Source organism: Mesoplodon bidens, assembly GCF_964165515.1.
Source record: "Mesoplodon bidens genome assembly, chromosome: 2".
Classification (NCBI taxonomy): Eukaryota; Metazoa; Chordata; class Mammalia; order Artiodactyla; family Ziphiidae; genus Mesoplodon; species Mesoplodon bidens.
In genome coordinates, this window is record NC_138177.1 from 80831421 (window position 1) to 80847457 (window position 16037).

The 16037-nt window shown below is 40.2% G+C and overlaps 1 protein-coding gene across 1 annotated transcript in view; it reads left to right on the forward strand.

Annotated features, from left to right (window-relative positions):
- The window catches only part of TBX15 (T-box transcription factor 15), a 102847-nt gene that overhangs the window by 46042 nt on the left and 40768 nt on the right, over window positions 1-16037 (forward strand). Inside the window, exon 2 of the mRNA XM_081223629.1 lies at window positions 14066-14279. Coding sequence (XP_081079755.1) covers window positions 14066-14279 — 214 coding nt within the window. The remainder of the gene's footprint in view (window positions 1-14065; window positions 14280-16037) is intronic.

Sequence of the window (16037 nt, forward strand, 5' to 3'; positions counted from 1 at the left end):
ACAGGGTATCTCCATGGGACTCTGGTCAGGGACACTGGGGCAGAGAGTTGAGGGTCAATTGGGAAAAAGCCTTTCTCTCTCCTGTGGTCTAGCAGAATTGAGGACCCACACCCACTCTGTGTGTAGTAACCCTCAAAGCCCACCCGATTAGTGTTATTTAATTATCAGTCTTCCTGCCTGGCAGAGATTATGTTAAGCTGTAAATAAATTAAATTTTATTTTGTTAACCGCTAACCAGGGATCACTTATAAATTTTTTTGGACTCCAGTAGGCTACTTTCAGGACTGGCATAGAGCCTGTCAAGAAGATGATGTGAATTATTATGCACTGTCCCTAGAGGCCGAGTCATAGGCTAGCTCTTTCTATTCACTGGCAGTATCTGCTAGATTCTGAGCACTCCCAGGATGTAATTCCAGGGAAATTTATCTTTGTAAGAGTAGTCCGTGAACAGAGCACTAAACCCTTTTCTGACTGTTTTTCTCGTTTTCCTCTGCCATGTCTTACAAGCTTTATAAAAAGTATGTATTTTTTAAAAAATAACATTGTATAATAATATTGATGGAGATCGACTCTCTAAGAGATTCCTCCAACAGATGGGTCCCCTCCCGAGGAGGAAACAGACTGTTAGGAAAGTCCTTCTGACCCCCATTCCCTGGGAGGAGGAGCCCTTGAATCACAGGCCCAGGTGCTCAGGAAATCTCCTGTCACTCTGAGATGGGCCAGGACATGGTGCCATGTCCAAAACTTCTAAATACAGTTCAGGCTGGGTCATCATGACAGATGCTGAACTGGCACCACTATGAGGACTGAAGTGGGAACTCTGACAGTGCTTAAATGCTGCGGCCCCTGGGCTTGAACTCTTCATGGGCTGGGATTGGGAGAGGCAGTACAGAGCCTTATGGGGAGCAGGGTGGGAGCAACTTTGGCAAGGAAATCCTACTGCCTCTGCGACACCACCACTCCTTCAGAAGGCAACCAACACCCAACAACATACCAGCTATTTTAGAAGCTGTCAGTTTCTGAATTGCTGGCACACTTGGAGGACACTCTTTCTTCAAAGGTCATTGGGACTGTTCAAGGTAGGTAGGCCTGGGGAGAAACAGAGGCATGCTATGGCCAAGGTGTTGGCTGAGGAATGAATAGAATTAAGTAACCTGGTCAAGATGGTTCTAGGGGTCAGGAATGGAGGTAGGAATATTGACTCCGGGATTCCCAAATCAGCTTTTACATAGAAGACAGTGTTAGACTATGTTTTACCCTGCTCCACCCTCTTGGCTATCACCAAAATTCCCACCAGGTTAGACTCCTTTGACAACTCACCCTCCTCTGGGGAGGGCTTTGGAGGAAAAAAAGAAGGCAGGAGAGACACCTGGCAGGTGGACTTTTCCTGGAGGAGTCTGGGGACTTGGGATGTGAGGGTAAGATTCTGAGGTTGACAAGCATCTTAAGCAGGGGATGGTGAATTTTAAGTACACAGACACTGCTATGAATACAATTAATCCAGAGTGTTTGTTTCACTCTTAATGCTTGCCCCCTGCCCCAAAAGTAGATTCATTTCTGTTGTTAAAGCATTTTATTTTAGGGTTTCTGAAGGTGGAGTGGATGGTGGATGATTCAAGCTTTGGGGTAAGAAAGACCTGGATCCTTTTCTTCTCTCTGATGCTTCTGGGTGAGTGGCACTGGGCATGTTACCTTGACTAAGTCTCAGTAATCTCACCTGTCAAATAGGTTATAATGCACAACTCTCAGGTCTCACCTTGAGGCTCTTGGGAGACTCCCTTAGGCACTAGATCTTTTCTGTCTCCTCAATATATATTTTCCTTAGCCTGAGCCAGAGGGTGAGAGCTCTTGACAAGGTTGTCAATTTGGAGTCAGGAGACCCTGCAGCCCCCCAGCTCTTTTCTGTCTTTCCCACCTCTTGTGGAGCAGTGCCCTTGGGCTGCTTCTTCAGCCAAGGTTGATCTCTCTGCTTCTCTGTTGAAGGCTAGAATTTGCTCTCGGGGCCCCATTTCCTAACTGAAGATCCAGCCTACATCTTTTCTCAGTGGTCTACCCTGTTTTCTCTTCTTTCAGATTCTCGTCATTTTCCTTCTCAAATAGTATGGCAACCATCATGAACCTGAAGTAGACCTACACAAAAACAGGCTTTCTTAGCTGGCATTTTTACTATTCCTTTGCTTTCCCTCCTTCTGCCTTTCCACAATTCCTCCTTCTAACATATTCAATTCTGATAATTTTGCTTCAGGCCCTGAATTATTTTCTTCATTATGTGATATTTTCCCATTCTACATTTAAAATTTTCTTTGTTAGGATTTGCTTTGCTCCTTTTGAAAGAACACAGACCTTCTTTCTCCCTCTCAAATGTGGATTGGCGAGTGATTGGGAAAAGATCTAACCCTGTGGCCACCTCCCTTTCCAAATTATGGACAGAACTAACATTTAATATACTCCTACTGTGTGCCAGGGGCTTTACTGAGAGCCATGGGCATATCTGTTTTATTGAGGAAATTGGCTCAAGCAGGTTAAATCACTTGCCCAAAGTCATAAAGCTGGGTCTGTATGATTCTAAAGAAGGGCCGTGCTCTTTCCCCCTCTTGGCAGCTTCTCTGGAAACCCCACTTCACTGCAGACAGCAGGGATGCTTGCTGTGTGGGGGTCTAGAGGGTGCAGCAGCTCTGTGTGCAGGAGTCATCCTGTTCCTGAAGGAGAAGGCATCTCTGCACCCCATCCCCTGCCATATAACACACACACACACACACACACACACACACACACACACACAAGCATCACCAGCTCCAGCACTTGTAGAAGGGCTTGCTCCTTTCCTCATTTTACCCTTGTGATCACAGGCACCTTTTCTTCTTAGGTTCATGTGGAAGGGAGTTAGTATTGAGAATTTTCTAGATGATAGACTGTGACTGTTACTCACAGAAGTGACCGAAGTCACTGAATTCATTTGATGCCCCTGAAAGATTTCAGGTTAGACCTTGCCAACTCATGGTCATGGAAGGAAAAGCTAGTGGGATTCCAATAGCTTAGACTATGTGTAGAGGTGACCCTGTTGGGATTTTGTTGGGAACACGGTGTTCAATTAAAACACCTCATTACTAGGGATATAGTGGTCTCCTGAAGAGGATCAGAAGAATAACATTCAAGATTCTTGATGTGGCTCCAGCCTTCTTCTCTGGGCACATTTCTTCTCTTGCTTTGCTAAACATACAGCCTTTTATTCATTCATTCATTCATTTATTCTACAAAACCAACATTTTATTGAGTGCATAATAGGTGCCAGACACTGTCCCAGGTGCTGAGGATACAAGAGGAATCACACAGATATGGTCTCAATTACTTGCTGTTCTCTAGACCTGCTTGGTAGACTTTACTCCTGTGCCTCTGCCATAAAATTCCCTTTTCCTGGAAGATCCTTCTCCTCCTTTCCCATCTCTTCCTTTTCATCTTGCACACATCTCTCCATCAGGTCCAGAAAAGACCACTGGGTGGGAAGAAGTTCTTCTCACCTCTAAACTCCCATAGCATTTTGTTGATACTCCTTTTAGATAATACATGAAAATTAGCATTCATATATCCCTTTTACTACTGATAAAGTATTTACATAAACACACAGACACGCACTTTGTTAGTGATTCATAAACATTTCACAGAGTAGGTACTAATGATATCCTCATTTTGCAAATGATAAAACTAAGGCTCAAAGAGTTTAAGTGACTTGTTCAAGATTAGACAGTTGGAAAAAGAAGAGATGAACTTTAGAACTTGGTCTTTTGAATTACAGTCCCTCAGCATGCCCTATGCCATGCTGGATTTTGACTCTTCTACTTTTATTAGATTATTTATTAACCTGTCCTGTCTCCTAAGTGATTTTGTAAGTTCCTGAGGATGTAGGAACGTATCTTATTTAATTTTGTGCCCCTCACATTACCTAACACATTGCCAGGCTCAGGCTAGATAATCAACTAGTATTTGTTGAAAAAATAAATAATTGATTGAATGGATGAATTCAGAAAATTACTGGAGAGGTTGTTATATTTGCCAGCCATTTAGCTCTTTTGTTCATCAAACAGGATGGTTCTTTATATTTGGCTTGATAGGTTGGGGAGATTTTATTTTATTTTATTTTATTTATTTATTTTTAACGTTTTTATTGGAGTATAATTGCTTTACAATGGTGTGTTAGTTTCTGCTTTATAACAAAGTGGTTGGGGAGATTTTAAACTCAGTGTAGCTGGTGGTGTCCTGAGCATAATTTGAAGGGTATTGCATGTTCCTGGCTATACTCGAATGTCTATCCTACTTACACGTTTGACATTGCCACCTCCAAGGGCACTGTCTCCTGAAGTCATAGTTAAATTACACTTGTTGCTTGGAAACTGGCTGCATAGTTCTTCCCCTTTAGCATATTAGCATGGGTTTATTTATTTATTGGTGCTCAGTGAGAATATCCTAACGAGGTATAAGGCAAGTTCTTCCAGGGCCTTTGGGGGAAGGCCTCCTTTTCACATCATGGAAATTAAAAGACCACTGTGGCAGACATCTGATGGTGTTAATGGTAGTAGCTGCTGTGGTGATGGGGGTGGGGGTGGGAGGTTGGGAGTAGCTGTGGTTGCAAAGAGCAAATAAGCACTGGCTTAGGAATGAGCTAATATGTCAATTCACTCAGAAAAAATGCCAAGAGCCTTGTGAAGGGGCTTGTGTTGACAGCTACTGGCCTAAAATTGACTGGTAAATCTTGAAGACCACCCAGTCCATCATGATCAACTTTTGGAGGACCTCTGGGGCAAGAGGTATTTAGACTTGAATATTGCCACGTGGCTTCTGACCAATTGTTGATTATTCCATTTATGCATTTTCTGTGCTTTCATCAAGAATGTTTTCTGAACCAGAAGTTGGTCTCAAAACTTTTAATTTTATGGGGAGGATGAAATAAAATATTTGAAATTAGGATTGTTCTAGAAAATCCAGGACCCATATTTGTCCTTATTTTTTCTTGGCCTTCCCGACTACCTTGATCATTGGCATATAAGCTTATCTGTTAATTTGACACTTTACTGTTTATATAGTGTTTTCATATATATAATTATCAGTTGATTTCTCCTCAAGTACAGATATATATTTAATACTATCAAACACTTCTGTGCCCTGAACTCTGACTTAAGTCTATGTAAACCAAATTATGTACAGGTAGGAACTACTTCAGCTGCCTTTTCTTGTCTCTCAATGCTGTCATTACACACTTCTCAAAGTCCAGACATCTTCCAAGTACTTTCTAACATTATTTTTCTTATGTTCTAGGCTAAAGCAAAAGAGTGATTTGACACTGACAGTGATCTTCAGTGATCTCTCTGTCACATTTGTATCTTTTACATGGGAGGTCCTGGGAACAGGAAGTGAAATACAACAAAAGAGGGCCTTTTACGTTTGTTCTTACTTGTTAAATAATGCTAAGTTAGTGAAGAGACCTAAAATATTCCTGAACATAACTGCCCTGCTACTGCGAAAGGTAAATTCCCATCTGACCTGGCTTTGAATTTTCTGTTTTCCCCAAATAGCTGATAATGTTTTAGTTTCCATAGAGCTATCTTCTGACCGAGCAGCCTGAACGTGAGCTCTGCATTTCCAAGTTCAGAGTGGGAAGCACAGAACTGTGCAGGTCTAGTTCTAAAAACTGGGCAACAGTTGATGGTGGAAAGAGCATCACCTCTAGTGTCAGACTAAGTCAAATCCCACTCTGACACCTCCTAGTTATATAATGTGAGAAAAGCTTTTTCATCTGCCAAACCTCAGCTTTCTCACTTATAAAATGGCAGCAATAATGCCTACTTCATAGGGTTTTCTGTGAACATTTCATGAGGCTTAAATATAAATGTATATAAACTATTTAGTGTAGTGCCTGCTATTTCTCTTCTTTTGTTTGCTTCCACCTTCAAAGCATGCTGGAGCACTAGAGGCTGAACCTTTAATGACATTGAGCCTTCGTTTGATCAACAAGAAATAGATGTAAAAATGACTGCCGCCACTTCTTTGCAAAGCCTCTTTAAAAGGCTTAGATCTCAGGGATGACGTTGGGTCCTTGCCTGTGGTCTGTATGTCAGTGAGAGAGGTGCTGGTTGTCAGGTGGAGAGTGCTTTAGGCAGCTGAAGGATATGTGCCCTCAGTCTCCCTAATTGGATTATTGGCATGGGAATTGCAGGCTTCATGTTACCACCCCCCTTTTTCCCAAATAGAACTTGGAGGGCATGGAGGGCTCAGAGACTTCATTCCATTACTAAAGTCATCTAACAGGCTCATTTGAGTGTTTGCTATCATCATAATTTTAGTTTAATCCAACCTGGGTTATAGTTCATTCCCTTGAAGCTCTGAACTGGGTATCAAATGTGGGCTCAGTCCGTACTCAGGTCAGTGCCAAATGCTCTGCTTCTGCCATATTTAGAATTACTCTATGAAAAGTTTCATCACCAGATTTTGCTAAGCTATCTGATAAAATCTGATGTCCCAGAACCAATTTCCACTGCAGAGGTCCTCTGGGAATAGGAATTTACTTGAGCCTGGTACAGAGAGTGCTACCTGGGTTATAGCTTCTGATGTCTCCTATGGTGTGAATGGGAGCCCTGAGATGACTGTGGGTGGGTCTTGGTTTTAGAGACTTTGGGACTTAAGAAGTAGGCCAAGGAGTGGTTGCCCTGCCAGTATCAGATAGGGGGTACCACTCAATGTAGTCATGTCCCAGTTATTGGCAGAAACAAAAACAAGAACGATTGTTTGATTATCATCTGGTTTGGGCCTTTCTCTTTTAATTGCTTCACGCTATTTTCTCCCTTGGGTACACAGCTGAGGTCCAGTCTCATGGAAGTGGCTTGTGCATCTAATCTCAGAAAATTCAACGTCCCTTATCTGACCCTGCAGCAGTCTTCTACCACCCATCTTCCACATTGAAACCAGGCTATCATGTATCGTTCATTCAGGAGATGTGGCAAAGCATGAAACTCAGTTTATGGAATTCATAGTCTAGAAGGGAAGACTGAGCCATCATCACCTACATTTAAAAAAAAACTTTGGTATAAAGAAAATAATGTCTAAACTCCATATTATGACACACACATTTCTCCTAAAATATAAACTCCACGTGGCCAGGGATTTTTGTTTTTCCCCTGATGATGTCTCAAGAATCTAGAAAAGTGATTGACACATACTAAATGTTAAATAAGTTGTTGTATAATTGCATTGAACCTGATTTTCCAACTTATCTCTTATCTCACCTCCCCTCTTCCCTTATGTATTTTAAGCTCTGGCCATATCTGTGTGCTTGTAATTTTCTAAAACTGACAAGTTCTTACTTATGCTATTCCCAGTACCTGAGATTCTGTCCCCATAGTTTCTTTGCTTGTTCACATTGAACTCATATAAAGTGCATATAGATTTCAAGCCCACTCTCAAATGTCACCTCGTGACGTCTTCTTGATCCTCTTGTCCATTGGCTTGTTTGCTCTTCAAAGCTCCTGGTAGCACTTTGCTCCTATACATCTGCCAGAGCACCTATCATAGTCCATCTTCTTTAACAGTTTCTGTATCCTTCCTACCAGATTGTGAGCTCCTTCAGAGCAAGAGCCGGTTTTGTCTGTCTTCGTACATGAATACACAACCTGGTCTATACAAAGCAGAAATGTTTGGTGGAATAAAAATGGAATTAAGGGGCTTCCCTTGTGGCGCAGTGGTTGAGAATCTGCCTGCTAATGCAGGGGACATGGGTTCAAGCCCTGGTCGGGGAGGATCCCACATGCCATGAAGCAGCTGGGCCTGTGAGCCACAACTGCTGAGCCTGCGCGTCTGGAGCCTGTGCTCCGCAACAAGGGAGGCCACGATAGTGAGAGGCCCGCGCACCGCGATGAAGAGTGGCCCCCGCTTGCCACAACTGTAGAAAGCCCTCGCACAGAAACGAAGACCCAACTAAGCAAAAATAAATAAATTAATTAATAAACTCCTACCCCCAGCATCTTCTTTAAAAAAATGGAATTAAATATAATTTCATATGCCTGCAATCCTTAGGAGGTAGAATCGATGCAATTTGGATTTGGCTGTCAATAATATTTGAAATGGAGATAATAATAATAACTCTTAGAGTTCTATTAAATGATGGTATGTATGTAACGTCTTAGCAGAGTGCCAGTAAGTGCTCAATAGGTGTTGACTATTAACTCTTTGGTTGGGATAGTTGTTGTGAGCTTATATTTGTCTCACTGTGCAAAGTCACTAACATTGTTATCAGCAGAACCATTAGATTCTGTCTTTATCATACAGATATAAATGTAATTTTTGAGAAGGAAGGTATCTTTTCCTTGACCCCTAATAGTAAAATAAGGAAATACTAAAGATAAGGAAACTGAGGCTTGGTGAAATGAGGTGACTTTCCAAGACCCCACTCTTGATGAGTAGCAGAGCCCTAAAAGTAAATGTGCCTTGTTACCTGTAGTAAGAAATGATTCCTTAAAATTATTAGTTAAGTGGAGATGAAAATCACCTGGCAGACTGTGAAATATGTTCTAATAACGTCTAATTTTTTTAAAGGAATTTTGCCGTTTTTAAAAAATTATTTATTTATTTATTTATTTATTTATGGCTGTGTTGGGTCTTTGTTTCTGTACGAGGGCTTTCTCTAGTTGTGGCAAGTGGGGGCCACTCCTCATTGCGGTGCGCGGGCCTCTCACTATTGCGGCCTGTCTTGTTGCGGAGCACAGGCTCCAGACGCGCAGGCTCAGTAATTGTGGCTCATGGGGCTAGTTGCTCCGCGGCATGTGGGATCTTCCCAGACCAGGGTTCGAACCCGTGTCTCCTGCATTGGCAGGCAGACTCTCAAGCACTGCACCAACAGGGAAGCCCTAACGTCTAATTTTAAAAAAAATTATTTATTTTGGCTGCGCCGGGTCTTAGTTGCAGCAGGTGGGATCCTTTAGTGGCGGCATGTTGGATCTTTTAGTTGTGGCGTGTGGACTCTTAGTTGAGGCATGCATGGGGGATCTAGTTCCCCGAATAGGGATCGAACCCAGGCCCCTTGCATTGGGAGCGTGGAGTGCTACCCACTGGACCACCAGGGAAGTCCCCTAATTTTGAAATGAAGTCAGAGAACACATAACTCAGGCTTTTTCTATACATGTCAACCAAATCAGCTTATCGTGGTTGGGTTGCTGCTGTTAGACTTGGTGGTCTTTAAGCTGTACTACGAATCCATCCATTAAACATTAAACTTTATAGCGGCCCTAATTAAATGTGCATGTGATGTGCTATAAAGATCAAGGAAAATAGGGACCAGAATAGTTATGTGACTTGGCCAAGATCAAACATGTTAAGCTATTTCAGTTGTAAGGATGGCCAAAACAGTTGAAGGGTCTTACAGAATTGCTGACTCCTTTGGCCAGGGATGAATGTAGTATGATCTTGGGGAGACCTGATCGTTGATTCAGGAGGCAGAAGACCTACTTTGTAGGCCATGTTGTTTTAAATTTTTCTTAGTCTCAATTTCCTCATCCACAAAATAGACATAAAAATATAGGCTATGGGCTTCCCTGGTGGCACAGTGGTTGAGAGTCCGCCTGCCAATGCAGGGGACACGGGTTCGTGCCATGGTCCGGGAAGATCCCACATGCTGTGGAGCAGCTAGGCCCGTGAGCTATGGCCACTGGGCCTGAGCGTCCGGATCCTGTGCTCCGCAACAGGAGAGGCCACAACAGTGAGAGGCCCGCATACCACACACACACACACACACACACACACACAAATATATATATATATATATATATATATAGGCCATATCTAGCTCATCAAATGGAAGGATATATTAGATAATATGTAAAATATAAATTAAGAAACTATTTTATTATTGCTACTATTTTGTATGAGTTGAGAACTGAAATTCTCTCTAAGCTAAACTCAACTTTCTCTGGGAACTTAGCGTTAACAGTATCCATTTTCTCAATATGAAATAGGTCAGAGATAGAAAATGAGTGACACAATGAATGGATGGTTAGATTCTCTTTTTTAGAGATTTTTTTTTTGGATGGTAATAGATATGTTAGTTTGACCCTATGAGTCAGTCACATGATATTCTCCAGTGACTTGTAACTGGCTTAACGCAGGTTCCCAAAGTTTTCTTCTTTAACTTCCTTAGTTATGTATAACTTTATCATTTATGTTCTGACTTACTAAAACTTTCCTTGTTAAAATACTACTCACAAGAGACGTCTGATGGCCAAGAAATCTTTCCAGGTCATTCAAATGAGTTCCTAGTGGTTATTTTTTGAAGGCAGGAAGTCACAAATTACCAAGAATGAAAAAACCTTGAAAACACAGAGGTGTTTTCTGATCTTCAAAAGACTGATTATATTTCTGAATGGATGACCTGATTTGATTGAAATAACCCACCCGCTCTGTATGTATTTCTTACTTTTATAACTTAGGTAACTTGATTATACATTCTGATTAATAGCTGAAATAATTGATCTGGTTAGCCTAAATATTTTATATAACTATGATTTAGAAATATATTTTACAAAGGATTAAACTTTATTTTTACCTAGGCTGTTGATGTGGACCCTGAGATTACTATTTGAAGGGTATTGTAGAGTAGTTTATGTCACAGGTAACCTTCATTACTCTAGGGGTTCAAAACAAACTATCTAAAATATAATACTAATTTTGTTTCCAACCTATGGAAGTTAAGAAACAATCAAGAATGGAAAATTACATGGTACATTCATGTGACTGAAAATGTGGGCTGGTGCCTACATTCTGTATATAAAAGTCACTTGGACTCTATTTTGTGAGGGAGTGAGAGTTCAGAAGCACAGAGTATTTCCAGGGAAACAAATAACTGTCTCTGAAAATCCTCTTCATGGGAAAATACTGCCTATGCATCCACATCTTGTCCATTTCTTTATTAGTAACCATGGGTTCCCTAGGAATGTTCCAGCCCTCTCAGATCCCTCTGTTTTCTGAATTCCTATGAGACATACAGGAAAATATGTAATGGTGTGGAAAACTGCATGGTAGTGTTTGTCTTGGTCTCTGATTATTTGTGAATGCTCCCAGTTTCCACTTGTACTGTAAATACCTTTAAGAGGAGCCCCATTGTGTACTTTGATATTTCCCAGAATCTAGCACAGTGCTGGGCACATAGTAAGCACTCAGTAGATGCATAATTAATCAACACTAACTGGGAAATTTCCCAAGGTCTGGATTCTGTTTCAAATTATCTGAATGGTATCTCATATAGGGCCACATGCTGATAGGTGCTTATTGATGGGTTTGATTGAAACTATAAACAGAATACTAACTCAATTCTTTAACTCCTATGATTATGTGAATTTGAGCTCCCAGTCTTTTTTTCTCATTTAACTTGTCTTTCCCAGACAGTTTTAAATTTGATGCTTCTACAGTTTTTTAAACTCCAACTTATCAATTTCTTCTTTCACAAATCATGGTTTTGGTGTTTTACCTAAAAAAAAAAATGAACAACTAACAATCTATATTACAAATTATTGGTCATTGAGTTACTTAGAACTAAAGTCCCAATTAAGCAATTTGTGTAATGATCTTTGAAAAGGATTATCTCTTTTGACTTATTTACATGTATTTTGGACTTTTTCCTAAATACAAGTTTTTAAGTAGAAGAAAAAAATTTTTGATGCTTCTAATTGAGGTCACCTGGGTTATCACTGAAAATTGCATTAGGAAGGAGTCTTACATTCTTTAAGCCATTGGAGGTGGAAGAGATTATAAGAGATTTCAGTTCAATCCTTTTAATTGTACTATGAAGAAATAGGTCCATTGTGCCTAAGTGACTTGTCCAAGGTTATTCATCAATCCATTTAATGTTACATTTTGAGTACCTGTTTTATTCCAGATGACATAGCGAGTTAAGAGCAGTCTCTTACTTCCTAAATCTCCAGCCACAGTTCCCATTCCAATCCTAACCTCAAGTTGGCTACCTTAAAAATATTATCACTTAGTGCAGTGATATCTTTCCTTTCCCCCTTCCTAAACACACATTGGAGAAACTATATGTCCAAAATTTTTGCTGGGCCCTGCCTATTTCCAACTGTTTCATAACCATAGCACTTTATGGTAAGGAGATTTCATAACACTTTGCTTCCAAAGGTAGGACAAGACTATTTTTTAAAAATCTTGCTTCAAGAAGTTCTTGAAAATTTCACAATTTTAGTGATAAGTGAGGAGCTCTTGGCATATCGCAGAAACAAAATGGGATTTGGGAATCCATGTCTCAAGGGATCAGATTACTGTGTTTGTGGAGTGTGTGAGGATATCATGGCTCTGCTACTGAAAAACAGATAGCATCAGGCTGGTATAGAGCCTAATTGTCACTCAACAGCTCTCACCTTAGAAAAGCAGCTCCACTTTTCTGTACTTGAAGGGGACAAATATTAGCTCCTGTTTAGTCCAAGATATAAAATGATATGCTTAGACATATAGTATCTAGTCATATAACTTTTTAATGTTTTTGATGAAGATGGTGACTGCACCAGTGATTGTGGATAAACTAAAGATTTTGGGTAAAGGCTTCCCTGTTATTTAGGAGCTTGGTTCAATTCTGCAGTGTGCTGAATGTCTTCAGCAGTGATGCTGCCCGGGTTTGAGAGAGGAACACATTAGGGCTAGAAGAAAAGAAAATTAAAGGTGTCATGAGAAGGGTTGTTCACAGGCCTGGAAACCTGCTCCAGTTAGTGAGGATGGCAGCAAGATGATATGGCTTTCTGTCCCAGCCTCCTTCCATCCTGCTAGTGTCAAGGACTGGTACCCAAGAGGTCCTGACCTTTGACAGCATTGAAAAGCCAGTTGTCAGAGTAAGACATCATTGTTTTCAACCTTTCTTTATGTATGTATTTAATTATGGGGGAAGCAATCGGAATCCTAGATGTTAAGGGTGAGTTAGAGAAATAGGTTCTTAGGCTTGGCTTGCAGTATCGTTTGACATAAGGAAACTGTACTAGCTAATCCAAGTTTGGAAAATATTAGGAGATAAAGTTCTTGGTGTAGGGCCTCTAAAAGTAAAAAATCTGAAAAATTACAGAAAATTCTCTAGTAGATCTGACTCTAGGCTTCTCCATCGGTCTACATCCCCCCTGCCTCCCCGCCGCCCCACCAGCCTTCTCTTCATGAGAACAGAAGACGAAAGAGGAAAGGACCATCTGGCCCAGCATGCCAGCTTTTTATTTGGTTGCTCTCAATCCTACCTTCCTGTTTGGATCAGCCCTCCCCTCTGCCCATACTTCAGAAACCAATCAAGGTGTCTCCTAAACTCATTTATTCCCTTTGTTTCAACCACCTTCTTGGGTAACTTTTTCCATATGCTTACATCCTTGCCTCACAGCAGACTTTTTTTTTTTTTTCATCCAAAATGGCCTGATTAGACTTAGGAAAAGCCATTTACTCAAGTATACAACAAAGTGTTTCTAAAGATCCCAAATAACTTTTTCATTACTTTTGATGACCAGGATATATAAATGGAGGAAAACTCACTGTGTTTAAAAATAACTGACTGAAGGACCGTGATGCTGAGTGGTGTGGAATTAAAGAACACATTGTTGTTAGCATTGAATCTTTTACCCCAAGTTAAATGGTCTAATCTAGATTTGCAGCTATAGTCTGTGATTATTATTATTTTTAAGATTTGGCATTTGTCTATTTTGTTGCTCCAGTTCGGCTTCATTCCCTTCAACATGGTGACATTAGTTCTCTTTATGTTGCCTATTGTGGACCAATTTTCTTCAGCTGTTGCTAAAACTTACTAAAATGCCAGATGTCATGTTGGAAACACGAAACCTGAAAGAAGGTCATAAATCACAAAAACAAACCATAAAAAAAATAATAATAAAATACGCTGAGTGCTGTGCTCTGGAGCTTCCCAGCTTTAAGACTCCTTTTGTTCACCCCTCTCCCCACCCCATCGTGCTCCCTACCCTGCCTCCATCTTTTAGGGCCAGGGGTGTGGAGGGAGCTCAGCAGTTTCTCACCTAAGTCTTGACTGTTTATTTTTCAGATTCCGAGCAGAGCACTGGTTCAGACTCTGAGGTGATCACTGAGCGGTCTTCCTGCTCCTTTGACACTCACACTGACCTGGGCCCTGGTGCTGCAGGCCCTGTGCCTGCTGCCATGTCTTCCATGGAGGAGATTCAGGTGGAGCTGCAGTGTGCTGACCTCTGGAAGAGGTTCCATGACATTGGAACCGAGATGATCATCACCAAAGCAGGCAGGTAAGGACAAGTTCCTTTGAATAGCCACATTCGAAGAACAGGAAAACAAATGTAGGAGCTGTTAACATTTTTCTTTTCACTTATTTGTGGTAGTAGCATTGGTGCAGCCAAAGCAACTCACACTCACTTTTCAGCATCTGGATGTCTTGATAAAGTGCTTTCCTTGTGTTTACTGTGATTTTGCTATTTTCCTCCAAGGACCACTCAAACCTAAATCGCCTCTACCCTCACAAATATTTTCTGCCTGCAAATGTATTCCAGCTAATACTGGAGATCCATGGTGCATAAAAGTCAAACAATAGATTTCCAAAGCAAGTGTTACTTCACCAACCAATGTTTTCAAAAGACAAGGCTTGCATCTTCTAAGGCATTTACATCAGCCAGGTATTTTTGTAAGAATTTTGTTTTTGGTAAAATTTGGGCTTGGTGCATTTTTGAAGCCCTGCTGATTGATCCATTGTGTTTTATAGTTGGATTGAAATGTGATTACTTTAATGGGACCTGGTGGAAACTCTTGCAGAATGATTTATGTAGGATGATAAAAGTTTTAAAAACACAGCGTCTCTTGAAATAAACACTGTTAATTAAGCTACTCCTTTATTGGTATCTTTAAATTTTTCATGGTTAGGTATCTGTTTTGTGCTGGATATTCAACATGTATTTCATTATTTAAACTTCACAGGAATCCTATGAGGTAGGATGTGATAATTCCATATATGGATGAGGATGCAAAATCTGGAAGAGGTTAATTAACTTGACTAAGGCCACACAGGTAGTAAAGGGCAGCTTCAGAGTTCTACACAAATCTGTTTGGCTCCAAAACAATTGTCTCAACTATTTGTAAGTCTGCACTGTTAAGAAATGGTTATAGCTTTTGCCCCTTGGATTTAAAATGAAAATGATTTAAATAAAAATAAATTTGGACTGAGTTTATTAGTATATAGGAATAGTTCACTGAAATTAAAATAATTATAGTGCTTTCATATTTACAAAGTCAATCCACTGTCTCACATCACAGAGATCAAAAAGACTCACCTCATTGATCATAAGCTGTCTTCATGCACGTAGACATTTAAAGTAAAAGCATAGTTTCATTGGGTCTAGTTCACTTGAATGCATATAGAGAAACCTCTCAATACAATAATATATCACAAAAAGGTGAGCTTAAAATGAACCTGAAGTCTTACTCATTTTCATCCTCCTCTGTAAACCCTCTTCCTTCTTTAAGTTTTAGTAGAGAATAAAACCATTAAAAAGCTTCTTAGGAGGAGCAATTTTGAAGGAGAATTACTTTCAAAATTACTTTTTGGAATTTTTTGTTTTTAAAATTGAAGTATAGTTGATTTACAATGTTGTGTTAATTTCTACTGTACAGCAAAGTAATTCAGTTATACACACACACACATATACACATTATTTTTTATATTCTTTTTCATTATGGTTTATCACAGGAGAGTGAGTATATTTCCCTGTGCTATACAGTAGGACCTTGTTGTTTATCCAGAATCACTTTCAAAAACCATCTCTTTTTTGTTGCTTGGATTTCAGTCTACATCTTGAGTCTACATTTTGAGATATGACTTGGAAAGAAACAGCAATTCAAGGAAAAAAGTTTTTACTCTTTTTCTTAGTTTTTGGCAAGGGCATTGGTTTGGTGAGAGGGGAAATATTACTTTTTTTGTCTGTAAGATTTTCCAGTTTTTATTTTGGGTCTTTACTTACTACTATTATGTCTGTGTATTTGAGTCACTTTTGTTT